This window comes from Neomonachus schauinslandi, chromosome 11 (assembly GCF_002201575.2).
Source record: "Neomonachus schauinslandi chromosome 11, ASM220157v2, whole genome shotgun sequence".
Lineage (NCBI taxonomy): Eukaryota > Metazoa > Chordata > Mammalia > Carnivora > Phocidae > Neomonachus > Neomonachus schauinslandi.
In genome coordinates this window covers 48,497,674-48,522,239 of record NC_058413.1, presented here as the reverse complement: position 1 = coordinate 48,522,239, position 24,566 = coordinate 48,497,674, and the positions used below count along the sequence as shown (strand labels likewise).

The window sequence follows — 24,566 nt, the reverse complement described above, 5'->3', positions numbered from 1 at the left end:
TGTTGCAGAGTTTTACTTTATTCTGTGACACTTTGACATATGGAATGTTTATGTTTACGTATAATGAGGTTCATGAACTTTTCCTTTGTGGTTTTGTTCATGTTAAATTTTTTCAATGATTTTTTTAAAAAACTGTGTCTGAATCGTCTATTTGGGGATTTATTTTGGTATGTGGTGAGAGGTATTTTTATTTTTCCAAGAAATAGCAGTAGTGTATAATGTTAAAGTCAGGCAGACTCAACATGGCTGGATCTCATCTCTGTGCAGGGATGATTTCTGAGTTGGCCTCCTGAGGGTCTTCAATCAGACTCTTTTATTGCCTTTCTCCCATATTCATGGCATCAGGTTTATCCTGAATGTGAAAAAGTCTAAGCTTCAGGGTCCTTTGCTTGCACCCGGGTGTCTTCTAGGATCTTGAGAGAGTCCCATCAATGTGCTGACAAAGCCATGTGTTTTTCAAAACTTGCTAAGTAAGGTATTTTAACCCAACCAGTTTTTGACTACTGACTCTTTACTCCAACCTCCCCCCCGCGTCTGTATACTGCCTTCTGTCAGATGATGTTGGAGCAGCATGGGCATTTGGGGGATCTGGCCAAGGGAAAGTTGAGTTTTGGGCATCCATTTAGTTTGGATTTGTTGGGGTGTGCAGTCACTTCGTGTTTAGTTGACGAGCTGTCCTGTGTAAAAATGGCTCCCGGGATTCCTGCTACCTCCCAATGTGCCCATCTGCCCAGCACTCTGATACAAAGACGCAGAGTTGGCGATCATGTCCCAGTGTGAACGTGTCCTTTGGCACTCAGTATCAGAAGTATGGGGTAGTGGAAAAGAAACATTTCAGATGTATAAAACCAGCAGCTATTCTGTGAAAACTTTTTCCAGTCATTAGATCTGCGAAATCCCAGGCAAGGGATTTGGTTCTCTTGGATGCTTAGTCAAAACAGAAGTTCTCTCTAGTCAGAAATGCACTTACTGATGAAGTGTATACAATTATAAGTGCACCATATGCTCTCCCTCTTTCATGGGGATGGCCTATCTGATAATCTCTTACGTCATTTTAACCGCAGTTTGGAAAGATGTTTTGGAACATGTCAGTAAAGCAAGTGGTTTGGCTGCGCCTGGAAGGTACCTTCTCTGTCCTCTCTAAATTACTTGATTGCATGTTCAACTATAGCCCTGGGAGACCCCAGAACTGAAAGAACCTAGCGGGGGAAGGGGGTGGAGAAGCAGGGTCTGCCACTGTGGGAACAATGCTGGTGTAGGAGGGTGGAGACCATTTACTAAGAAGGACATGGGAATTCTGTCGAAGATGAGCACCAGAGCTGTAGAACTGTTGAAAAGGTATACAAGACCGAGGTTTTCAAACTATGATTTCAAAAACACATTTTTCCTTCAGAACTGAAGTACCCCGCTGATTCATTGCATATATATTTTTACCAATTTCCAGAAATAAGAAAAGGAGTGAAATCAAAAAGCTAATAGAATGTGAAATAAAAATGATAAAATGAACATTTGAAAGTGAAAGTATTCTGGCATTAAGAATAGACAAACCGGGTGCCTGGGTAGCGCAGTCAGTTAAGTGTCTGCCTTCAGCTCAGGTCATAATCCTGGAGTCCTGGGATGGAGCTCCCGCATCAGGCTCCCTGCTCCCTGGGGAGTCTGCTTTTCCTTCTCGTTCTGCACCCCCCCTTGTACTCTCTCTATTTCTCTATCTCAAATAAATAAATAAAAAATCTTAAAAAAGAAAAAAAAAACAGACAAATCATAAGAGACTCCTAACTATAGGGAACAAACTGAGAGTTGCTGGAGATGAGGTGGGTAGGGGGATGGGGATAACTGGGTCATGGGTGTTAAGGAGGGCACTTGATACAATGAGTAGTGAGTATTATATGCAACTGATGAATCACTAAACTCTGCCTCTGAAACTAATAATACACTACATGTTAATTGATTTTTTTTCTTTTTTTTTAAAGATTTTATTTATTTATTTGACAGAGAGAGGTAGAGGCACAGCGAGAGAGGGAACACAAGCAGGGGGAGTAGGAACGAGAGAAGCAGGCTTCCCACCGAGCAGGGAGCCCGATGCGGGGCTCGATCCCAGGACCCTGAGATCATGACCGGAGCTGAAGGCAGTCGCTTAACCAACTGAGCCACCCAGGCGCCCCCATGTTAATTGATTTTAAAAAAACTAGTATCTCAAAAAAAAGAGAAGAAACAAAACAATTCCAGATCATACCAAAAGCAGTAATTCATTAAAAGCAAAAGATAAATTCCAAACAAAAATAGTGAATGGGTTCTAGATTATTGTTCATATAAAGTGAATCATATGAACACACTGGAAAAAGCTGAAAATTTCTTGATTTAACATGATCTAATACATCGGCAAAGATAACAAACTTGTAGTAGGAATTTATAAAAATATTTCTAGATTCCGGGGCGCCTGAGTGGCTCAGTTGGTTAAGCGACTGCCTTCGGCTCAGGTCATGATCCTGGAGTCCTGGGATCGAGTCCCGCATCGGGCTCCCTGCTCGGCAGGGAGTCTGCTTCTCCCTCTGACCCTCCCGACCCTCCCCCCTCTCATGCTCTCTCTCTGTCTCTCTCTCTCAAATAAAAAAAAAAAAATATTTGTAGATTCCATGATTTTTTTCAGTTTGATTAAATTTGTAATCCTCCGTGATTTATTATTCTAAATATTTGTTCCTAATTCCCTATTCAAATTTTGTACTTTTCTTAAGGAGGTCCATGCAAATTTTACAAGTTCTAGGTCTCACAAAACCTGGATCTATACCTACTCATGGCTTATTATTCCACGTGGCCAGCACTTACCCCAGGACACCTAGAATCATGCTTTTTCTTTACTTTTTTAAAAAATACTTACTTTATTTTTTACATCCTAGTCACATTTATTTTTAAATTTAAATGCAATTAATTAACATATAATGTATTACTGGTTTCAGAGGTAGAGGTCATGCTTTCTTGTCATTCTGGTCTTTTAACTCCTTCCTCTTAAGAACAACTCAACCAGGCATTCCAAAACAATTTTTTAACCAGCATGGGGTTAGGGGTGCTTTCCTGGAAGGAACCTTACAGACTATCTAGTTTTCTACGTTCCATAAATCCTGGTTGGTTTTTCCTCAAATGAAATAAAGTTGCTTTGCCAACCTCCCCCACCCCAGACTCCATGGAGGTTTCAAGTGTGCCATTATATTCACACTTCCATGAAAAATTGATGTCTTTAAGAACTGATGGCTTTGTAATACCCATCAACCTGTCCAGGAACATGATCTAGATCTTGATTTATTCATGACTTGATGTTGCTCAGTTGAGTGTTATCGTCACTGCCTCCTGTCCCCCCCCACACGTACATGAGACTGAGGCATTGCTTGTGAAGCAACTCCTAGATATTGTATAATTTTGGTTGCTATGAATGGGATTTTTAAATTAACAAAACTGTTAGTATGTGTGCTATTGATTTTGTAAGTCGTATAAATATGACATGTGTTTTGTAGCTAGTGACCTTACTGGGTTCTCTTGGGTTCTCCAGGTGGGGAGATGCATCATCTGAGAAGAGAGGCAATCTTTTACTTTTACCTTCTAGCCTTCTTTTTTTCTCTTCTTATACTGGCTTCACTCTCAGACCCATGTTATTAGTCCTGATTAAAAATACTCTTTCTAGGGCGCCTGGGTGGCTCAGTTGGTTGGGCGACTGCCTTCGGCTCAGGTCATGATCCTGGAGTCCCGGGATCGAGTTCCGCATCGGGCTCCCTGCTCGGCAGGGAGTCTGCTTCTCCCTCTGACCCTCTTCCCTCTCATGCTGTCTCTCATTCTCTCTCTCTCAAATAAATAAATAAAATCTTTAAAAAAAAAAATACTCTTTCTATTGACTTTAATGTGAATGTCCTTAGTGTTTCATTAATAAAGCATTAGCTATTTAGAAGGTTTTCTTTTTGTTTTTTTAAAGATGTTATTTATTTGAGAGAATGAGAGAGAGCATGAGAGAGGGGGAGGGTGAGAGGGAGAAGCAGACTCCCTGCTGAGCAGGGAGCCTGATGCAGGACTCGATCCCGGGACTCCAGGATCATGACCTGAGCTACCCAGGCGCCCCTAGAAGGTTTTCTTTTTTAATGTTAGAGAACTGACCCCCTTTTCCTAGTTTTCTAAGCATTTCCCTAAAGACAGTGTTGATCCATAAAAATCTTGCTGATAACATGATTATCCTCGTAATGGGGCACGATTCTGGGCTCGTGGCACGTGTGCCTCATAAGTGGACCAACGGCACATGAACATGGCCTCCTGAGAACCCATGACTGGCCCGTGCTCACAGTCGCTGCAGATTCGAAATTCACACCGGGTGTTATCACCGGAAACTCTTGAGTGCACTACAAGTGAGTGTTGTTAGTGGAATTTCGTGCAGCGAGATCCTATGATTGGATGGTTTAAAACACGGTTCCCTTTTCTCTGAGGCTCCGTTGTGCTCACATGCAGCCTCAGGCTCTCCCACTAACAGGGCCCTGCTGTTTTCCTGCTCCCCAGTGACGCCAGTGCCCCCTTTGCCCAGTGGAGCACCGAGCGCGTGTGTGCGTGGCTGGAGGACTTCGGTCTGGGCCAGTACGTGATCTTTGCCCGGCAGTGGGTGACTTCTGGCCACACTTTACTGTCAGCTACCCCTCAGGACATGGAAAAGGTAAGGGCTGAGCCCCCTGGGAAGGAGGTTCCCCTTTCTCCTCAAACCAATGTCTGGTGAGGTGTGGCCCCCACTCCTCCTTCCCTTGTGCTTACACACACAACACACACAAACACACAGATGTCCTCTGTCACTGCAGGTCAATCCCAGGGCACTGTGCAGGGGTCCTCGGCCACACACACCACCGCCCCCCCCCCCCCCAAGATGGACTGTCTCCACCCAGACGTGGCACCCTCCAATGGTCAAGCTGCTGGCTGGAAGTTCACATCTGTCTTCATCTTTCAATTTCAGGAGTTGGGAATTAAGCAGCCTCTGCACAGGAAGAAGCTGATTTTAGCTGTGAAAGCTATCAACACCAAGCAGGAGGAGAAGTCTGCCCTGCTGGACCACATCTGGGTGACACGTAAGGATGGGCAGCATAGATGCGTGTCTCTGGCTGCTGCTAAGGGTAACTTAGCACTTTGCCTAGGAATGCGTGCCTCAAAGACTGTGCTCTCCTTGGAAAAGGCAGATGAGGGAGTTCCTTATGGGGAATCCAGCTGGACCCGCAAGATGATCATTTGTTGCTTTTTATTTATCTGCATTTACAGTCTCCCATTCTTAAGAGCCCGAGCACACCTGTTTCTTCTGGTTTCTGTAGGTTGGCTTGATGATATTGGCTTACCACAATACAAAGACCAGTTTCACGAGTCCAGAGTCGATGGGCGAATGCTACAGTACCTAACTGTGGTGAGGATTTTCCCTTTCAGTGTTTTGGTTGTCCCTGCAAGCCCTCAGCACAGGTATCCCCATGGTGCTTATTGTAAACGTGCTTCCACCTCCCCCCCTCTTTTCTTAAGGTCTTTAAATAGTATTGTTGGTCACACAAGAGGTCCGAGGTGGCAGAGTAGGAACCATTGTGCTAAGAGAAGCTGCTGGTGTGTCCATGTGCACCTTCTAAGATGTGGTAGACTTGTCTGTGTGTGGTCTGGGAAGGAATCTTAAGGGTCTTAGTCACCTTGGAAACTCTGGTTTATCAACCAAAACTCTTCTCTTCCAGAATGATCTCCTCTTTTTAAAAGTTACCAGCCAACTACATCATCTCAGTATCAAATGTGCCATTCATGTGCTGCATGTCAACAACTTCAACCCCCACTGCCTACACCGGCGGCCAGCTGATGAGGTGAGGGCAGGATGGTACCTATCCTGGCAGCCCTGTGTGCAAGGTTAGGTGTGTGAAAACAAGAGTGACCTCAGCGCAACATGGCTGCCTTCTGAACCAGGGTGCTTGGGATTCTTTCCTTTGCTAGTGCTTCATGGTTCTCCAAACACCCCCTGTTGCCTGCATTTTGTGCCCTACCACAGACACTAGACTTCTAAGCTCCCACCGCTCTTGGGGAGACCCATGTTCAGGGCCAGAGGCAGTAACAACAAGTCTCTCAAAGCCATCACAATGATCAAAGATGATGAGCAAGTGGTGCAAAGGAGAAGGAGGGGAAAGCAAAATGGCAAGATGGGGTCAGAGTAGACAGAGAGAAGAGCCCATCTGGAACCAGACATTTCAGATCTCCCTACTTGTAGCTACAAAATTAGCTGACCTTTAGTCCCAGGTGCACAGGGGATGGTGAGCAGGTTTTGCTAGAGAAGAAATAGTGTAGGTAAACACAGCAGCCCACGTCCTGGAGAAGTGCCTGGTCATGTTCTACATGGCACAGAGCTCTTGTTGGGCCCCGAAGCTAAAGGCTTGTCAGTCACACCCCGTCTCCTATATTCCTACGAGCTAAGTCTAACTGTGCTGTAAGATTAACTCCTCCTCCTGAGGGATTAAAAACTCCTACCTCCACCTTCCATCTCGTGTTCTCCCTATTCAGCAAATAAGTTTTGAATGCCTTCTGTGTGTCAGAGCGCTGAGCATTTTGAAGACTAAGATGCCACTTATGTCTAAGTGTCTTAATATGTGTTCCCCTGAAACATTTGACCACACCCAGGAGATCTTCGTCTATAAAACACTTGACTCTTAAATGATAGTCCTCTTTCAAGTTCTGTTGAATCACCGAATGAATGACTCTGTGCCTTCATTTACTAGTCCCAACCAGAGGATTAGGGAGTCACAGGGTTCTGGAATCAGATATTTCAGTGTAGAATGTCTTGCAAGATTCTGTGAGAGCTCTATCTCTTAGAAACCGGGAAGGCTCTTAGGCAGGTGGGCTGGCTACCTAGCTCTGTGGGCATGAGGGCTGTCTTCTGGTCAGGCATCTGGGGCAGGCTTACTCCCAGGGGCTGGCTCCATAGGGGACCACAGGTAGGACTTGTTAGACCCAGCTTTCTCACTCTCTCCTTCTCCCTGTCACAGAGTAACCTTTCTCCTTCAGAAGTTGTGCAGTGGTCCAACCACAGGGTGATGGAGTGGTTGCGATCTGTGGACCTGGCGGAGTACGCACCCAACCTTCGTGGGAGTGGTGTCCACGGAGGCCTCATCGTGAGTGGCTCTTTAGACTAGTCCACCTGCTTCAGTGTAAATGGGGGTATTCAGAAACTGATTTCTTCATGGCTAGACATAAATCCTAGGAAAAAATGTTGATAACCCTTATATCAATTGAAATCTCAAAATATTTGATAATTTGCAGTTGGAAATGAATATACCTCATGGAAACAAGATGGTTTCTGGAAAGGTCTTCTGTAGCAACAGATCCAGAGGGATCCAGGACAAATGGGTTGCATAAGTCTGGCCTTAACATGGCATCTCCACCAGCACCTGGAGGAACACAGTGGCTGGGGAAGTGAGGGGTTGGCCACCACAGTGGAACTTACCCCTTGCCACAGTATGGTCATGATTGTCACTCAGATCTGTCAAGTGGTAAAGCCAGTGGGGAAATGAAAGGATGGTTTGGATGTCCTCCAGAGCAGACTGGACCTGGGGAGACAGCCGTATCCAAGAACCCACCGCTCTCTGCTGGGCAGTGAGAATGAGGTGGGCAGTCAACCAGTGTGTTAGTGTCTACCCAGAGCCAGGCCCTGTGCCGAGGAAACAGAGAGGAGTGGGATACAGGACAAGTGGATGAGCTTCAGCCCCTCTCTGGGGACACCCCTCTGTGCATGAGGGCCTATTTGTCAGTGTGCCCTCCTGGAGCCATCTGTGGTCATCCCCGGGTGGTCTGTCTGTGTTTGTTTCTTAGATCCTGGAGCCACGCTTCACTGGGGACACCCTAGCTATGCTTCTCAATATTCCACCACAAAAGACACTCCTCAGACGCCACCTAACCACCAAATTCAATGCCCTGATTGGTCCTGAGGCTGAGCAAGAAAAACGAGAGAAAATAGCCTCACCAGCATACATGCCACTGACCACCACAGCCAAAGTCCGGGTGAGTTGCCAGGCCCTTTCTGGGGTGGCACAGGGGCCTGCCTTTTAGCACTCATGTACTGCAGCAGGCCCAGTGGCCTGGAGCCAAACCAGCAAGGGCCATGGGGCACACGGATGAGGAGGCTGTCTCAGGTCCGGACCTCAGAGCTTGGTCTCCTCATCTGTTTTTGTTCAGCCAGTTCCCTGTGTACCCGAGTCCAAGGAAGAGAGTAAACTTTTCTGTACACGGACACTATGTCCCGGAAGCATCTGCTCTCAGGCAGCTAGTGCTTATCCTCTGTCCCAGTGCTGCCTTGACTCATCTCACAAGCAGATGAGCTCACGATTCTGAGTTCTGTTCGGTCAGGCTCATCTGTGGGCCACACTGCTCTGGGGGGGTCTTCCTCAGAACTGTCTGCCAACATAGGGAGCGCTCCAGTGGCCTTGTGCTGGGGTGGCGGCCAGTCCACGGCTGTCCAGGGGTCCCGAGGTCATACGAGCACCAGCAGCACTCACTGGGGCTCTCTGAACCCCACAGAGCTTGTGAGAAACTGCCTGAGCCACACTGTCCTCGGACCACATCCTCCTCAGACTGCAGGCCCACACACACAATCTCTGGAGGCCGTGTCCCCAGCAGCAGGGGATGCCTAGGTCCAGCTACAGTTCATGCACAGACCTCCCTCCCCAAGGGAGCAGGACCACAAGTGTGTCTGGGGGAGACCAGCGTGAACAGCAGGAGGGGCTGCCCAGGGCTCTCCGGTGTGGCCCCCCGGGGCACGAGGTGCCACGAGCCGCAGAGGCCGCCGCTGTGTGAGGCCGGGCCTCCACCTCGGCTCCCAGTAGAAGTTCCTGGTTTCCCTTGGGGAAAGTAGAATGTCACTCGTGGGCCAGCAGGGCCTGAGTTTCTCGTACACAGTCTCGGAGGAGCAAGATTCTCTCTCCTTGCTCAAGATTATTTATCTGTTGGCCTTTCTCTAGCCAGGAGCTCTGTTTTGTTGAGAATTTTTCCAGAAGTTGTTTGCCTTCTTCCTTTCCTCATGAGCCCGCTCTTACATTGTGAGTTCTATCTGCACGCTGACTTGATAAGCCCCTTCTCCTAATCTTGCACTTACTGTGTTTTAGCCAAGGAAGCTAGGATTTTCGCATTTTGGAAACATAAGAAGAAAGAAATTCGATGAGTCGACGGACTACATTTGCCCCATGGAGCCCAGTGACAGTGCTGGTGACAATTCCAGGGCCTACAGTGGCTACCGGGGCCTCAGCCCCCTCGATGCCGCTGAACTGGACGGGCTGGACCAGGTGGGACGGATTAGCTGATGGCCTTGTTACCTGTCCTCTCTGCACCCCGGGAGCTTCACCGTAACACTGCGTGTGTCCGCATAGAGCTGCACCTCACCACCCGCCCCTGTGCATGCCTCACAGAACATTCCGGCTGCTGTGTACTCCAGGCCAGTCTCTCTCTGAACTCTGGGGGTGGCCAGGGTATGGAGTGGCACTTTTGCTAAGGGGCCAGCCTTTGGGGACTGTTGCCAAAGGTGGACTCAGGAGGAAAGACGCAAAGACGCTTGTACATCTATAGTAATTCTTAGTGGCCATCTTCGGCACCGGTGGAAACACACAACCCTGGACACGGGTTCAGAGACCGTGGGCGATCCCCAGAGGCTCAGCTCTTGGGCCCCTCTGCTGGGCTTCCGTTGAGGGGCAATCTTAAGTGCCTTAGGCCTGTGGCCACAGAGTTGTGGCTGAGACCCCAGGGATGGCAGCAGGGATTCCTGCCGCAGTGACAGCGTAACTGTGTTGTGCCTTACCCACAGAGGTGGTCTCTTCTTTCTGGTAATAAAGACAATATTTATGTAGAAAGCAAACAGCGCCACATACCTTTAACCTCACTGGGCAGGGAAGAGAGCTGGGCACAGCTGGAGATGGAGTCCCGCGTGTTGCCCAGCATGACAGCGGGTGGCCCCGAGCCAGTCCTTGGCCAGGGGCACACATGGCATTTGCCAAGTGTCATGGACAAGGGAACTGGAGTAGGGAGGGACCCCCGTATCCTTCAGAGGAGGTCTGGGGCCTCTTCGCTTCAGGCTCCACCTCCCTCTTATGAAGCCGTGGGGAACCTCGTGCTCACTGACTGGGTCGCATCTGTCGTGCAGACCCCAGAGTCGGTTTCCGTTTCAGCAGTGTGAGCCTCCTCAGGGGCAGAGGGGGAGACAAGAACGCGGCCTCGTGGAAATTGCCTCTGTTCTTTTGTGTGCTTTGTCAGCCTCCCTGCTACTAACCTGGCTGGGCCCATAACCGTTGTGGGGGCTGGTCGGTCTGTCGGCAGAACGGGAACAGCCCTGGCCTCCTGATTTAGAGGCTGGCTAACTGATAATGGCTCTTCCAGATGGGCCTTGTCTGGACGGGGACTGACGGAGAGACACATCTTGCCAGTCTGGGTTCCTGCTCATGAGATTCCAGTTTGCCTAGGGCAGGGTTTGGCCCTCCTGGGTCCCCTGGGCCTCATCTGCAAAATAACAGCGACCTCGTAACCATCTGGCGGCCGGGGCAGGGCTTGATGGCCCCATGGAGGGCACTCTGATTCTGTCCCAGACGGAGGCAGTGCTCTGGTTTGCTTCTTAAACTACCAGCAGCCCCAGGGATGGCTGATAACCACAGGCCATGACCACCTGGGCCTCTCTGAAGTCAGCCTGGTGCCTGATCCCAGTACCCGGGACATTGAATGGCAGGTGCTCCTCGGGGCTGGTCGCTGGGCGTAGCTGTCATCGAGCCCCAGGGCCGGCCTTGTCCCTGATTCCTAGGGTGTCCTGGGGAGAGCGTCTCTGCATGCACCTGTTTTCAAACCCTGCATGGAATTATGTCACTACATTTCTCTGTGGTCTCAAGCAAGGCTTGTGTCCCTTTGTGGGCCTCAGTTTTCCCACCTGGAAAATGTGGGATGATACTTGAAGCTCTCAGAGGATGCTTCTAAATCTACAATGTCTACATAGGCTTAGGGAAGACGGAGCAGACCAGCATTACCTGAGGAGGAGGGGAGGCAAGGGAGGCTCCTGGCAGTGAGGAAGCTCTATGAGCAGCTCCCTGAGGGTGCCCACCCATACCTACCCTGGGCATCAGCATACGGGGTCCCGTTGTCACCGGAAATTATCGGTGTATTCAGCATGCTGAGGCCTTCATCCGTGCTGCTTTCTGCTTCTAGAAATAGCTGGAGCACTGAGCATGGGTGGAAGGGCTGCTTCTCATCTCCCGTGCACCCTCAGTGTTGGTGCCAGGATGGGCCCTGGGAGCGTGTGCACACAGCAGTGTGGGATACTGGAAGCTCCGGCCTTCCCAAGGACAGAAACAGCATGTGCCCTGCCCAGCTGTCACTCCCCAGGGCCTGGGCCCCTTCCTCACCCACTCTCCCAGGACAGGACTTGCATGCCATCCCTGTGAATCACAAGCCGAGCCCATCTGTGTGTGCTGACCAGGCTGCTGCCCATTTTACAGATGGCCCCTTCGGAAGGCACTGTGACGCAGATAGGGCTCCTCTCCCAAGACATTCACCGCCTCACGGTAGGATTCTGACCCTCTATCTGCAGTAGGCCAGGTGCTGGGGTGGCCCCACGAGTTTGGCGTGATACCCACAGCCTGACCACCTCCCCCCCCGCCACCAATCCCAACCTGGGTCCTAGGCTGTGCTAGGAATTTGAAGGATGGTGCTGAGCATTGTGGCCTGAGCTGCTAGGGGCACTGAGAAGGGTCACGGGCCTTGAGCTGAAACCAGCTAAAGCATGCCAGGTCTTGGTCCTCTTCCCAGGCTCAGAGCTGGTGAGGAAATCAAGATGCTTGGCAGTTCCGGGTCACCTGCCTCGTCAGCCCAATGCCCGGGCCTCCTCTCTGACCTGGTGGGCACTACTCTGCCCTCTGCCCATGAGACACGTGCATTTTGTGCCATGCCTCTGGCCTCATGGCAATCATGGGCATGTGGACACATCCTGGTGTGCCTCATGGGGACAAACTATCATGAAGGGGCAGAATGGTGTCCGGGAGAGATGCCGCTTTGGAGGGAGGCCAATCTGGTTCAAGCCCCTGCTCTGCCTCTCACTGACTCTGGGACCTCAGGCAAGTCATTCTCTCTGCGAACTGCAGCTTAGTTGTCTGTAAAGCCTCCTCGCAAGGCTTAGAGACAGATGACAGCTGGCAGGAAAAGTCCAGCCACAGAGAAGATTCACACTGTGGAGGCCCTATACCTTCCACTGCCCCTTACTTTTGGATGGTCCCATCACTGAGCCCACTGGCTGTAGCCCCTGTCCCCGTCCTTTGCTCACTGATCTCTTAGGGCACATTAAGAAGGCTGTATCCAAGGACAAGATGGAAGTGGAGGGGGCAGGGGGCTCCCTGAATCGAAATGGGATCATTTTTATTTTATTTTTCCCTTGGCTCGCACACTGAAGTGAATGCACCCAGCCTTGCCCTCCACTACTCATAGGCCTTGGGTGGTCTTGAAATAGCAACTTCCTCTCTAAGGTATGAGCGATGTATTGTCTTGATAGCGCAGTCTGTTCTGATTGCGCATGTGGGGTCCCTGGAACCCCATGAGCTTAGAGGGTGCCAGTGGTGTCAGACGGGACCTCACCCAGTGTCCCGCTGCTTCCTGCGTAGCTGCTGCACGGCAGCCTTGACCAAAACCCTGTTCAACTGGCCCTCGGGCTGTGTCCTTTCAGACTCTGCTGAGCCAGGACCAGCTGCTGAGCGACTCTCGCCTGGCCGCTCCCAGCCCTGAGGACTGGAGGTGACTTTCTTCGTGGCCAAGAGCCCAGAGAGCCACGCATGGGGGCCCCGGGTCTTTGCGTTGGGGAGCTGGCGTGGCCACCCGCAGAGCCCAGACGGGCTGGCAGGACCCCTCGGATGTGCGCACTGACAGGAGCGAGCAGAGCGGTGAACAGATGTCCAGGAGGGGGCCCCGGGGGCCCTGCGTTTTCAGCCGCGCTAGGCTCTTCACCACAGCTTTTATACCTTTTGTACTTTTATACATGGATTGCCCCCCACTTCTGTGGGGAGGGCAGTGAGACGTCAGCACAGACTCAATGGCCCCTGCTCTTCCTGGTGATGTTTGGGAGGTTCTTACGCCAAAGGGGAAGGGCAAGGAGTTCATAAAAGCTCTGCTGGAAGAAACTTCTGGAAAAAAATGTTCTGGCTGTCCTGTAGTGGCTGAGCTGGCTGAAATGACAGGGAGCCCCTCCTGGCTGCTTCCACACCGAGGGGGCACTTGCCTTCACAGGAACCGGCCCAGGGTGAGCACGGTGAAGGAGCAGTGGGACTCCTCCCATGGCCCTCACTGCCCTCGTCCTACCCTCCTCTGCAGCAGGGTGTCCGGTTGTCCGTGCTGCTGGGCCTCCTCAGGTCTGAGCAGAGGCGGCTCCAAACCCTGGGCCCCCTAACCCCTACGCGCAGCGCAGGCTCCCAAGTGCAGGTGTCTGGTCAGATGGCTGCCCCCAGCGGACGGCCCTCGCACACCCCAACAGCGTTTCCACCCCTGGCCATCTCCCCACACAGCCTGTTCCCTGCCGTATCTCCTTTCTCGGGGAGAGGCCCCGTGTGCCCCAGCCATTCTGTCCCTCCCGACCAGTCTCCCCACTGGCGACAGCCCCATCCTCTCCCTCCCCGTGACAGCTCAGGCCTCCTCTCTCCTCTGCTTTCCAAAGCTGGGCTCCTCGGTCCCCCACCTCCCCAGTTGGTCCCCTGCCGTTCTCTCCGCTGTCCGAGAGCGGCCTTCCCAAAGCACCGTTCTCATCCTGATACCGTTCTGCTAAGAACGCCTCAGTTCCAGAATCAAGAGAGGAGTTCAAAAGCCTTAGGCAGCACCCATGGCCCTTCCGAGTCTCCGGCCTAACGAACCCTCACGAAATCCTGTGCCGCTGCCTTTCCCTCCCCGTGAGGTGTCGTTTTCCCCCTGGTCCCCCTCACAAGGCCGAGTTGCACCTGTCCAGAGCCAGCAAGCCACACGGCTTCTTTCAGGAAGCCTTCGCTGATGCGTCGGAGTTTCCTGTGTCCCATTGTGCCGTCAGCCCTTGAGCCAGAGCCCTCCTAGCTCCCCTGCTGGGTGTCTTTCTCCCTCACACAGCCACCCTCAGCACGAAGGCACCGAGCACCTGCTGTGGGCACACTCCCGTACCGCCAGAGTAAGAGCCAGCCCCGGTCCCCAAACTGCTCAGGGACTCCAAGCAGGCCACCGTGCCGTGCTCCAGCCACCCACCCCTTCTTATGTGCAGGTTAAGCATGCTCCATGCCAGGCTGAGGGCTGGAGGTCTAGGCACGAATGTCAAGGTGCTTGTCTGAGGGTGCTGATGCTCTAGTGGGGGTTACATCTCTGTTTTAAGCTGAAAGGTACAGATGCTCCAGTAGAAACTACTTGTCCTTTTTTATTTTTATTTTTTTATTTTTTTTATTTTTGCGAGAGAGAGAATGAGAGAGAGCACGAGAGGGAGGAGGGTCAGAGGGAGAAGCAGACTCCCCACTGAGCAGGGAGCCTGATGTGGGACTCGATCCCGGGACTCCAGGATCATGACCTGAGCCGAAGGCAATCGCTTAACCAACTGAGCCACCCAGGCGCGCTACTTGTCCTTTTTAATGGAGAGCCGGGGGAGCAGCCAGAAAAGACTTCGAGGAAGAGGTGCTCCCTGGATTTCAGACATGACTCGGTTCCCGAGTGTGCCAGAGGGGAAAGGTGTGGTAAGCTCTGTGTTGGAGGAAAGTACGAGGGTGGGCTCTTACTCATCATACTGTGCCCAGCGGAGTAGCTTCTCCAAGTAGGGATCTGCTGAGGGTGCGCTGAACACACAGGCATGGGTGAAGACTCGCAGCCCCTCCCCCCCCCACCCTGCACCCATCGCACCCCTACCCACCCTCTGTGAGACCATCCCTAGGCAGGGCACAGCTGCACTCTGGTGAGTTCTCTAGAGCCATCTCACCCTCTCCTGCCCCCCCCCCACACACGCATGCACACACGCACATCCAGTGACACCGTTGGAGGCAATGCTAACAATGCCAGTTTTTGCAGAAAGGAAAGGACTTGGACTTAAGCACCCAGGTCTGAAGCCCAGCTTTGCTGCCTCCTGTTGTGTTGGAAGGACCTGAAGATAATAACTTAGAGCCTCACCTTCCTCATCTGTAACTCAGGAGAACATCATCCCCACGGAATCTCGGCTTGTTGTGAGAATGATGCGAACTAAAGTGCAGGACAAGTTCTACCCACCCCTGGGCAACGGAGCAGCACGTCAGCCTGGCCACGGACGGCCAGGGCTCAGGGGGTCACTTGGATCACTTGGGCTTAGCAATGGCAAGGATTTCAGGAATAACTCCTGGAGCCTCATCTCATTTGCAGTTCAGAAGCTTCTGTGCTAACCACCCCACCCGCCACACCAGAACGGGGCCTGGCATTTAGAAGATGCTGAGAAAACCAGGGCCCTTGCCTCCATCTGTTGTGCAAAGCACAGGGAGTCTAGCATGGCTGAAGCCTGCCTACCATACGGATTTACAACTCCCTAATACCTTTCAACACCGTTCCCACTTCAAGGGTCTCCTACCAAAGAAGGAAGAGAGCACATGGAGGGTGCCTGGGCCCTCTAGTAAGTCTGACCTTAAAAACAACACTCTGGAGAGGGCAGTTCAAGAGAGATTACTGGGAGTTGATATGACCCCAGTTGGATCCTTCTGGAATTCTGCCCCTGCACTTTTGCCAGTTCTGACCTCCCTTGGACACACACAAGACCGTTCACATGTAGGGCTGGCCTAGCAGATTCCCCACAGAGCCACATCTCCTAAGCTGTCTGCTTTGTGCTGAAGTTGATTTCATTAAACTATGGGGCAAGGCACTTCGAGCCTCCCAAGCTAGGAGGCCTCAGAAACCAGTCTGCCTCCAGCCCCTTGAATGCTTCTTAGGCTCACACCCGAACGAGGAGCCATGTGCCTGAGGATGCATTACAAGGCACTTGTGAACACATCCCAGTTTAATGTGGTGAGGCAGAACTCACTCCGAAACAGAAAGGGACCAGGCAAATTTGCTAGAAGCAAGGGAGGTATCAGTAAGTGAAAATCATATCCTTGGTATAACCCAGTTTCTCCAGGTTAGGGTGAGCAGTTGTCTGGATCAGGGGCAGTGGGCCACACACCAGGATGAGCGTGGACTGCCCAGGAGGAGGGAGGTGCTCCTTGATCATGTTGGCGGTGATGTAGCCTGAGCTGTACTTCCAGCCTGAGGTTAAGCAGAAGTAGAAAAAAGCTGTGAGGCTGCTGGGTAGAGCCCCTGACCCCAAGCCATCTGCCCCCACCCCAAAGAGGGAGGCAAGGCTGCTCTCCAAGGCTTAGAAGTCTGCACTGCTGTTCTCTGCAGAGAAGCCGGGAAGTGGAGGACATGGGAGACCCAGGAAGCCTTCAGTATTGACCCCGCATCCCAGGCTCACTGCTGGTTGTCTGACGCCGCACGCAGGGGCAGGGATGGAGAACACAACAGTGAGGCATGGTGTGAATCAAGGCAGGGAGCTGGGGCTGGGCAGGGTGGAGCAGGCCTGGGGTTTGTGGCTCGGTTAGGGGGCGCCCTCTGCTGGGCAGCGAGCTATATGACAAGGCAGGCACAGCTGGGTGCAGTAGGAGAGGCAGCATGAAGGTGCAGGGTGCTGGGGTGGCTGGGTGCTGGCTAGGGTTCCAGCAGCTGCCTGGGGCTCGCCATGTGACGACTACTGTCCAGGAGAGTTCGGGTGGTAAGGGGGCGAGGGGTCCATGGCCATGTGTGTGATGTCTCTGTGGGATGCTGTGTCGAGTGTAGCATGGAGTGGGTGCTCAGAGCAACCCAGTGACCGGGTGTCCCTCCGAGTCCCTCCCGAGGTTCAGTGCACGTATGGACTGCTGCTGAGATATCAGACACTGCTCTTACAAGCAGGTCGCCCCAATCCTCTCTCCCTCCACTTCCATTTCCCATGCAGGGACAGAGCTGAAGGTCTCAGCTCCCAAGCACAGTCCTAAAAAGCAAACAAACCCAGGGACTAGTTCCTGAGGTGGGTCAAGGGTTGGAGCTAACCCACAGTGGGGACTATGGGGATCATACCAACAGGAGGCCTGTCCAGGGTGTACCATAGGTCGAACTGCTCTGGATGAGTTCTGGCAACTTCTTCAAGCTCCTTTCTCACCAAGATATCCTCCTCTGTCTAGAAAAGAAGGAACATGAGCAAAGCCCCAACAGGGACATCCTGCTTGGTCCCCACACTGAGCACACGGGTCAGCACATTTCTGCCTGAGCTGACCCCACTCGAGTGGGGGTGCTCTCTCCACGACTCCGGGCAAACAAAGGTTCTGCTGCAGCTTCTGCACTACCAGCCCTCCCTCTTGTGGGCGGAGGACAGGTGAGGCTCCTGCAGCGGCCGTGACCGCCCTCCAGCTGGAAGGCCACTGCGGAGCCCAGGCAGGGTGGCCTCACTCAGAGGTCTCAGCCCCCCGCCCCCATCCACACTGAGCACCACGCAGGGCTAACCCAGCTGGAACCCAGTTGGAAGGAGCGGAGTGTGGGCCCAGGATCTTCTGCAGGGAGCGCAAGGGGTGAAGGCAGTAATACATGAGGTCCCACCTAACGTAACAGCACTGGAGAGCTAAAGCAGAGGGCAACACAGGCTGGAGCTTCATTTGGGGAAAGGAAACCAAAGCCAAAAGAAACTTGTCACAGGCTCCGAGATACTGCAGAGAGGACCTGGATCTTAAAACTCGTCACGGTTCCTGTGCCCGCAATTCTACTTCTGGGATCCTATTTAAGAAAATAATCTAAAAGGCATCAAGCATTTTATCCTTAAAACTGTGAAAACTGAAAACAATCTGAATGCAGAAAATACAGTAAATTATGGTGCAACTTGATACAGACTGATGAAAATATTTATAAAGAGGTTTGATGAGAAGAAAATGCTCGTGTGGTAATGTTGAGTGAAAAAACCAAGCAATATATAAATGTAATTGCAAATACACGGCATGTATAGAAGAAAGACAAAAAAGATGTCAAGTATTTATATACTTCTGTATTTTCTAAAATTTCTACTGAGGGCATCTATGATTTTATACTCAGAAAAACAATTGATTATGAAGGAAAGAAAGCTTAGTCCATAGGGTGGCTGGGGAGACAGTTAAAAACAAAAACAAGTGGGAAACCAGGCCTGGACTTTGCTCCTCCAGCAGCCACACCCCCACACCCCGGCTGAGCACCTGCTTGGCCCTCCCGTGGCAGAGGCAGCGAGAGGTCAGTCGGGGGGGAGGTATGAACGCAGACGGGCCGCTCAGCAAACATGCCTCCCACCCCTCCAAGCTCAGGGCCGACTCGGCAGAACTGACCTGGTTGGCAAAGATGAGGGACATCCTGGTCCTGTCGCTGGGGTTCTTTGTGATGTGGCGAATGAGTTGCAGCATGGGCGTAATCCCTGGGACAGGAAGGAGCAGGCGGGACACAGCTAGTGGTGCTCCCTCCCACTCCGGTACCCACGATCCCTGGTCTGCAGCCCCTTAACGCTCTGCCTCAGCCCCAGTCCTACTTCTCTCATGCCTGCCCCCAAACTCAAAGTGGAAAACCGCCCTTCATTTTGGTTTTCCCTTCTAATGCAACAATAAATTGAAAGCCCTTTCTGATGTTCACGTGCAAGATGGAAGGAGCCCTGGCTCTGAACTGGCTAGTTTCACACTCAGCCCCCTATCCTGACTTGCTCTCAGAGCAGGGTGAGTCAGGTGTCCATCTGAGCTCTTCGGTGTCGCCATGTGTACAACAGAATGAATGACGAATAAGTGATCATTTCACAAGCGCCTGTGATGGCGCCTGGCACATCGTAGGTGTCCTGATACATCTGTTCTGTTCTCTCATTCACTCATTCTCAGGGGATGGGGAGATTCAGGCTCGACCTGCATCCAGGAGCCCTCGGGGGACCATGTGTGGGCTTACTCAGCTCGGTCCCCAGACTCTTCCAGGGGCCCCAGCCTGACTTCTGGGGCAGCCAGCATGCTGCATCAGGGGAGCAGGGCACATGGGGTCCGTTTCCAGGCCTGTCATCAACCTGCACTCCCCTCTAAAACAGCCATGGAAGAGTCTCCTCTAGGATCAAATGACTTCAAAGTACGAAAGGTCTTGGGGCCCCTCCCCCCATGGAGGAAGCCCCGGAAGTCTCTCACCTGTGCCCCCAGCGATCATTCCCAGGTGACTGACCAGCTTCTTTTCAGGCTCACTTGTTTTGTATGCCTTGATTGAAAAGTTCCCTAGAAACACAGAGGACCCCTCCGACTTCTGCAGCTCTTGCGTGAGAGCTTGTAAGAGGTCACGGGCTTCCCTTGGGACTCCCAGGAGGCAAGGCCACCAGAGGAAGGGGCCGCACCGTTCTCAACCAGAGAAGCGAGTCAGGGCGGCCCAGGGGCCATGGTGCACAAAGTGGAAACTGAGCCAAGGACTCGCTGGACCTTTTCTTCTGAGGGAGGAGGGAAGCACAGTGAAGTTAAATGGAGCCTCACAGAGCACTCTAAGCCACAGCATGAACGAGCGAGTCAGTGATGAGTATGTGGTAAGGAACGAGAGTGGATGCCTGCCATCCATCCATCCATCCATCTATCCCTCCACCCATGCTTCCACTGCTCAGCCTTACAGACACCTTTTCTGCATCGGGCATCGTTCTGGAGATCCAGTTTACATGAGGAAACACCCCAGCACTCCCCTACCTTAATGAAGCTTACAATCTCATCAAGTGTGTGTGTTGAGTGAACGTACGAAGGCTTTAAGGACAAGTCCACAGGACCCAACCCTGAGAATTTTTCTACAACAATGGAACAACCACAAGAATCTTCTTCCTTCCAGCGGGAGGCCCAATGTGAACCCCCCAGTACCTGGCTTATGATAGAACAGGCGACCGGTTGGCCCTCGAAAAAGGATGGTGTCCCCAATTTTCATATTCTCCAAGTACTGAGTCATCTTCCCCCCTTCTGGATAATCGGGGTGCACATTTTTGAAGTAGATCTGAAAAATAAGGCAGCCTGGTTTGTACACCCTCAGACCGGAGGCCACAGCTGCACACAACTCAAAATTCCCTTTGCTACTGGAAACCTTGAAGCAAAAGTTCTCTGCCCTCACAGTTGCTCTAAGCACCCCTGAAGACTTCACCACAGCTTCACTGTTCCATGACACTGCTGGAAAGCCCTTCCCAGGCCATGGTTTCCGTCCCCACCCTACCACCTTTCGTAGGCTTGGGAGGGTGAGGCAGCTGGTGCCCCACTTACCTTTATAATCAAGTCCACAAAGCCTCGGTCATCATCACTGGACACCGGTGTGTAAGCCCTGACCACCAGAACACCATCAATTTTGGCCAAGAGATGGACATAGTTACCTACAGAAAAGGCATCCAATGCTAAATGTGAACACAGCCAGCGAAAACAGGCCCGGGATTCCCATAAAGGACTGAGCTTCAGGGAGGCAAGTGCCTAGTGTGGCAGGATGCATGAGAGCACGGCCAGGCAGGCAAGGGGCCCAGAGCCAGGATGCCTGGGTCCTAGGCCTGCCCTTGTCACTCCGCACACTACCCTGGGCAAGTCACTTCACCTCTCTGGGTGAGTGGGGATGATGTGCCTGCCCTGCCTCCATCCCAGTGGAGTTGTGAGCTTCACGTGGGTGCATGCTTCCTGTGTCAGAGTCCTCTGTTGCACAGGAAGAGCTCATTCGGGTTGGAGGCGGAGTATTAAAAATAACAGAAAGGTGTGCTTCCCTTTTAAAGCAAAATACGTTGCCTTCACAAAGCCATTTCTTCCTGAACTGGGCAGATCGCTGGGGTCTGTGAAAGAACCACAGCCCCCTCTTCTGCTTCTTGCTGCCTGGCTCAGGGCCAGCCTGGGCTCACAGGCACACTGGGCCCCGGAATTTGGACACCACAGACCAGGACTTCTAGAAAGAGTATTGTGTCTTCCTGGCCTATGGCTCTGCTTGAGGAAGAATAAAGTTCTGAGCCGCGGAATTCTGCCCCTCCAGGGTAGAACCGAATGGACCAGGCATGGCCACAGACCTGTGGATCGGGACTACGTCCCAGTGTCACAGGATGGGCGGGGCTGCTCAGGTCGCCGCTGGATCTTAAAGTGGGACACTTCGGTGACTACGAGGAATAGTGGTGCAGGTAGGAGCTGCTAGGGGACAGAGGCAAGAGGAAGCTCTGTGGCCTCTGAGGAGGCCCTGAAGCCTGAGGTGCAAACACTCCGGGTTAAGAAAGGACAGGCTCTATACTGAAATTAAACTGCAGGGAAGGGAAAGAAGAAAGGACAGGCTCAGTGACTCTGGCTATGGCCTGGCTGCGCATCAGGAACACGCAGAAATAAATGCCTGAGGCAGCTTCCTCCTGAAAACAAATGTGAACCTGGAGACCTCAGAAAGGCTCTTTCAGATGCAGCCAACCTGGGCCTGGCCTGGCCATGTCCGTCCCGGAGAAAATGGGGCTGCCCTGGTGGGCCCCATTTCTCACCTGCTTCGATTCAGCAGAGCTGGGAGGCCCTCACAGCAGACTCTTCCAAAATCCCACTAACTCTGTACCCCCCACACCAGGGCAAAGGAGGGGGGAGGTCATGGCAGATTCTGAGAAATTCTGTGTCTCATCGTTTTTCATTCTTTTAGCCTTCTTGCCAATAGGCCTGACCCCACAGGCCAGGCAGAGGGCTAGAAGGCAGGCTGGTGCTGAGCTCTTGTGGATGGAGACAGGAAGAGGAAGCAGCAAGGACGTTTGGGGGCCAGGTGGGCTGCCTGGTGAGTAATTTCATGACCTGATAGAGGAGAGGTCAAGGTTTGGTCCTACACACAACAGGACAAGTAGGCATGGATTAGGGTCTCCAGCAGGCTGGTAAGCAAACTAGCAGTTTGTTCAAAGCTCTGAATCCCTAGGCTGGGGACCTAGCCGAGGTTTTCCCCCTCACTAAGACGGACTTGGGCGTCTAGTGGTGTTGCAGACTAGAAAAGGGGTCACTCGGAACTCTAGGCCTGCTAGGGCTGGTATTCATGCTGGGTCCCTTCTTGTGTGGGCCTGAGGTCCCTGCTGAAAAGACACACTGCGTGGGAAGACACACCTGACTCCCTCCTGCCTCTCCACACATTCTGGGCCTTTCTCCTGACTGTAGGGGACATCAGTTCCTTCCATCCCTCACATGTACATAGCACTTTGCACGTTCTCAATTTTCACACCCATCAGTCACTTTACCCTCCCAACAACCCAGGTGGCAGGCAGGCCTGGTGATGACCCCAAACCCCACTCACCTACAGGAAGCCCCAAGACATGGTCTGGTGAGGGCAGTCCAAAGCGGAACCTCCGGGTGTTGTGGGTGATTTGCTATAAAACAGAAAACAGGGCGCCTGGGTGGCTCAGTCAGTTAAGCAACTGCCTTCGGCTCAGGTCATGATCCTGGAGTCCCGGGATCGAGTCCCGCATCGGGCTCCCTGCTCAGCGGGGAGTCTGCTTCTCCCTCTGACCCTCCCCCCTCTCATGTGCTCTCTCTCATTCTCTCTCTCAAATAAATAAATAAAATCTTTAAAAAAAAGAAAAAACAGAAAACAGAGGCAGGCTCTGTCAGCTTTCGAGAAGCCTTTCTGGGCAATTCAAATGCCTGGTAAAGGAAAGGAGCTCTATTTGGTGCAATCCCAGCACACACACACACACACACACACACGCTCGGAGGCAGTGGGAGCAAACTGGAGGCCAGAAAATGCCTGTCCCACTGCCCTGCCTTCCCAGCCAGCACATTCTCCACCACTCTCATCCTCTTCTTTTTCACAGGCTGCCAGTGGAGGGGGTGGGCTGACTCCACTACCTCTTTCTCAATCAAGGGCAGCGGGTACTTGGTCTCAGAGTCCTGTAAGGTGGTATGTCTTCTCCGCGAGTTCATGTTCCTCAGGGCCAACAGGATCACTGTAACTCCAATGATGGTGATGGCAAGGAGCAGGGACGGGTCCTAGCCAGACACAATGTGAGCAGGGCGGCTCAGGTCCTGCCTGGGCAGGACAGTGCTCAGGCACGACAGCTCCCTCCCGACACCAAAGGCACAGGAGAAGCTGGGCCGTGCCCAGAAGAAACCAGACGGAGGGAAAGGTAATAAAACAGAATGCAAGGTGCCTGGGTGGCTCCATCCGTGGGGCGTCTGCCTTCGGCTCAGGTCATGATCCCAGGGTCCTGGAATCGAGCCCCGCATCAGGCTCCCTGCTCAGAGGGGAACTTGCTTCTCTGTCTCCCTCTGCTCCCCCCCACACACTTTGTACTCACTCTCTCTCAAATAAATAAATAAATAAAATCTTTAAAAAACCCCAAAAAACAGAATGCAGGCTGAGCCTATGGTGGATCTGGAGGATAGGGAGGAGTCAGCTGCAGATCAGACAGGGCCAGGCAGAATTAATGTCACCAGGCCCTTCCTACCCATCAGCCTCCAACCTGGTACATCCAGGGGTACAAGGGTGAAAGTCCTGGGAGACCCCTCCTTGAGGTGATGGCATTGCTGCTTCTGCTTCTTTTTTTTTTTCTTTTTTTTGAGAGAGTGAGGAGTGGGGGTGGGGGGGTGGAAAGGAGAGAGAGACTTCCAAGCAGGCTCCACGCCCAGCGTCTGAGTCTGATGAGGGGCTCGATCCCAGGACCTTGGGATCATGCCGGAAGCTTAACCAACTGAGCTACCCAGGCACCTTTGGTGGCACTGCTTCTAACCCATAATCTAAAATGAACGTCGCAGGCCCCAAGGACAGATCTGCAGAGGGGGGATAGGCACGGTGTCCTCCAGCAGGTAGTTGCGGCTGAGAGCTAGGCAGGGCATGGGGCTCGCCACCCCCACTACTCCCCCGACCAGGTTCAGACGGGTTGGGGTGCGGGTGAGTACCTCCGACTTAGGGGTGCTCCATTACCTTAGCGCCTCGGGACACACCAGCACCCTCCTAGGCAGGCGAAGGAGGCCTGGCCACTCACTGGCAGCCACTCGGGCGGACTCCCGCCCCCGCCCCAACCCCGCCCCGCGGCCCGCTCCGCCCGCCCGCCCCGGGTCCGACCCCAGCCTGCCGCGGCGGGACCGGGGATGGGCCGCGGCGCCCCGCTCGCCGCCACACCACGCCTGCCCCGGCGCCGCTCGGCGCCGCCCCGCTCCCCGCCCCTCGCGGCCCCGCCCGGCCCACGCCCTCGCCCTCGGCCTGACCCGCCCAGCCGGCCCGGGTCCCCGGCGGACTTCCGCGGCCTCGTCCCGCCGCGCCCCGGGCACCCACCCGGAACGAGACGCCGAACATGTCGTCGAAGGGGGGCTGGCTGCTAGGCCGCGGCGCGTCGGGCCGACTCGTGGGCGCGTCCGCAGCTCCGCCTGGCGGACTGGGAAGCCTGGCAGACGCGCGGGCCGACGCCGGGAGAGGCGCTAGGCGGGCAACGCGCGTCCGGCCCCTCCCGCGCACCCCGCTCCCCCCCCGCCCCCCGCCCGCGCAACCCCCGGCCCCGGTAACCCCTCCCCGCGCCCCGCACAGCTCACACGCCCTCGCGGCCCGCAGAGCTCCTCTCCCGCGCGACTCGCGCCCTGCCCGCGGGGTGC

At 53.2% G+C, this 24,566-nt stretch overlaps 2 protein-coding genes across 4 annotated transcripts in view; one reads left to right on the top strand and one right to left on the bottom strand.

The window, feature by feature from the left end:
- Nucleotides 1-13,115, top strand: part of PPFIBP2 (PPFIA binding protein 2) — a 151,353-nt gene extending 138,238 nt beyond the window's left edge. The window contains exons 15-23 of one of the 2 annotated variants that reach the window (XM_021685296.1): nucleotides 4,531-4,681; nucleotides 4,973-5,084; nucleotides 5,322-5,410; nucleotides 5,721-5,843; nucleotides 7,014-7,139; nucleotides 7,837-8,025; nucleotides 9,126-9,302; nucleotides 11,490-11,555; nucleotides 12,707-13,115. In XM_021685296.1, the coding sequence (XP_021540971.1) occupies nucleotides 4,531-4,681; nucleotides 4,973-5,084; nucleotides 5,322-5,410; nucleotides 5,721-5,843; nucleotides 7,014-7,139; nucleotides 7,837-8,025; nucleotides 9,126-9,302; nucleotides 11,490-11,555; nucleotides 12,707-12,778 (1,105 nt within the window). In that variant the 3' untranslated portion in view covers nucleotides 12,779-13,115. Of the gene's footprint in view, nucleotides 1-4,530; nucleotides 4,682-4,972; nucleotides 5,085-5,321; nucleotides 5,411-5,720; nucleotides 5,844-7,013; nucleotides 7,140-7,836; nucleotides 8,026-9,125; nucleotides 9,303-9,604; nucleotides 9,788-11,489; nucleotides 11,556-12,706 lie in introns of those variants that run through there. The other variant, XM_044919739.1, reaches the window with a different exon arrangement.
- A 2,863-nt stretch (nucleotides 13,116-15,978) lies between these two features.
- On the bottom strand, nucleotides 15,979-24,312 carry LOC110576546 (NADH-cytochrome b5 reductase 2). 2 transcript variants are annotated; one of them, XM_021685731.1, is made up of 9 exons: nucleotides 24,253-24,312; nucleotides 22,827-22,967; nucleotides 22,276-22,348; nucleotides 20,268-20,374; nucleotides 19,878-20,007; nucleotides 19,176-19,259; nucleotides 18,351-18,436; nucleotides 17,086-17,185; nucleotides 15,979-16,236 (listed from the first exon to the last, which is right to left on the bottom strand). In XM_021685731.1, the coding sequence occupies exons 1-9, from the start codon at nucleotides 24,271-24,273 to the stop codon at nucleotides 16,064-16,066; spliced, it is 915 nt and encodes a 304-aa protein (XP_021541406.1). In that variant the 5' UTR covers nucleotides 24,274-24,312; the 3' UTR covers nucleotides 15,979-16,063. The 2 variants fall into 2 exon arrangements, with proteins under 2 accessions (XP_021541406.1, XP_044775343.1); XM_044919408.1 differs by lacking the exon at nucleotides 15,979-16,236 and having other exon boundaries at nucleotides 17,164-17,181.
- Between the last annotated feature and the right edge of the window lie 254 nt (nucleotides 24,313-24,566).

Bases quoted from the DNA above. Each gene is read 5' to 3' on its own strand.
- LOC110576546 (XM_021685731.1), bottom strand. From the start codon at position 24,273: ATGTTCGGCGTCTCGTTCCGG. The intron at 20,375-22,275 runs GTGAGTGGGGTT...CCTTTTCTGTAG, and splicing joins TGTCTTGGGGCTTCCTGTAG to GTAACTATGTCCATCTCTTG. The intron at 16,237-17,085 runs GTATGATCCCCA...GCTTAACCTCAG, and splicing joins CCTGGACAGGCCTCCTGTTG to GCTGGAAGTACAGCTCAGGC.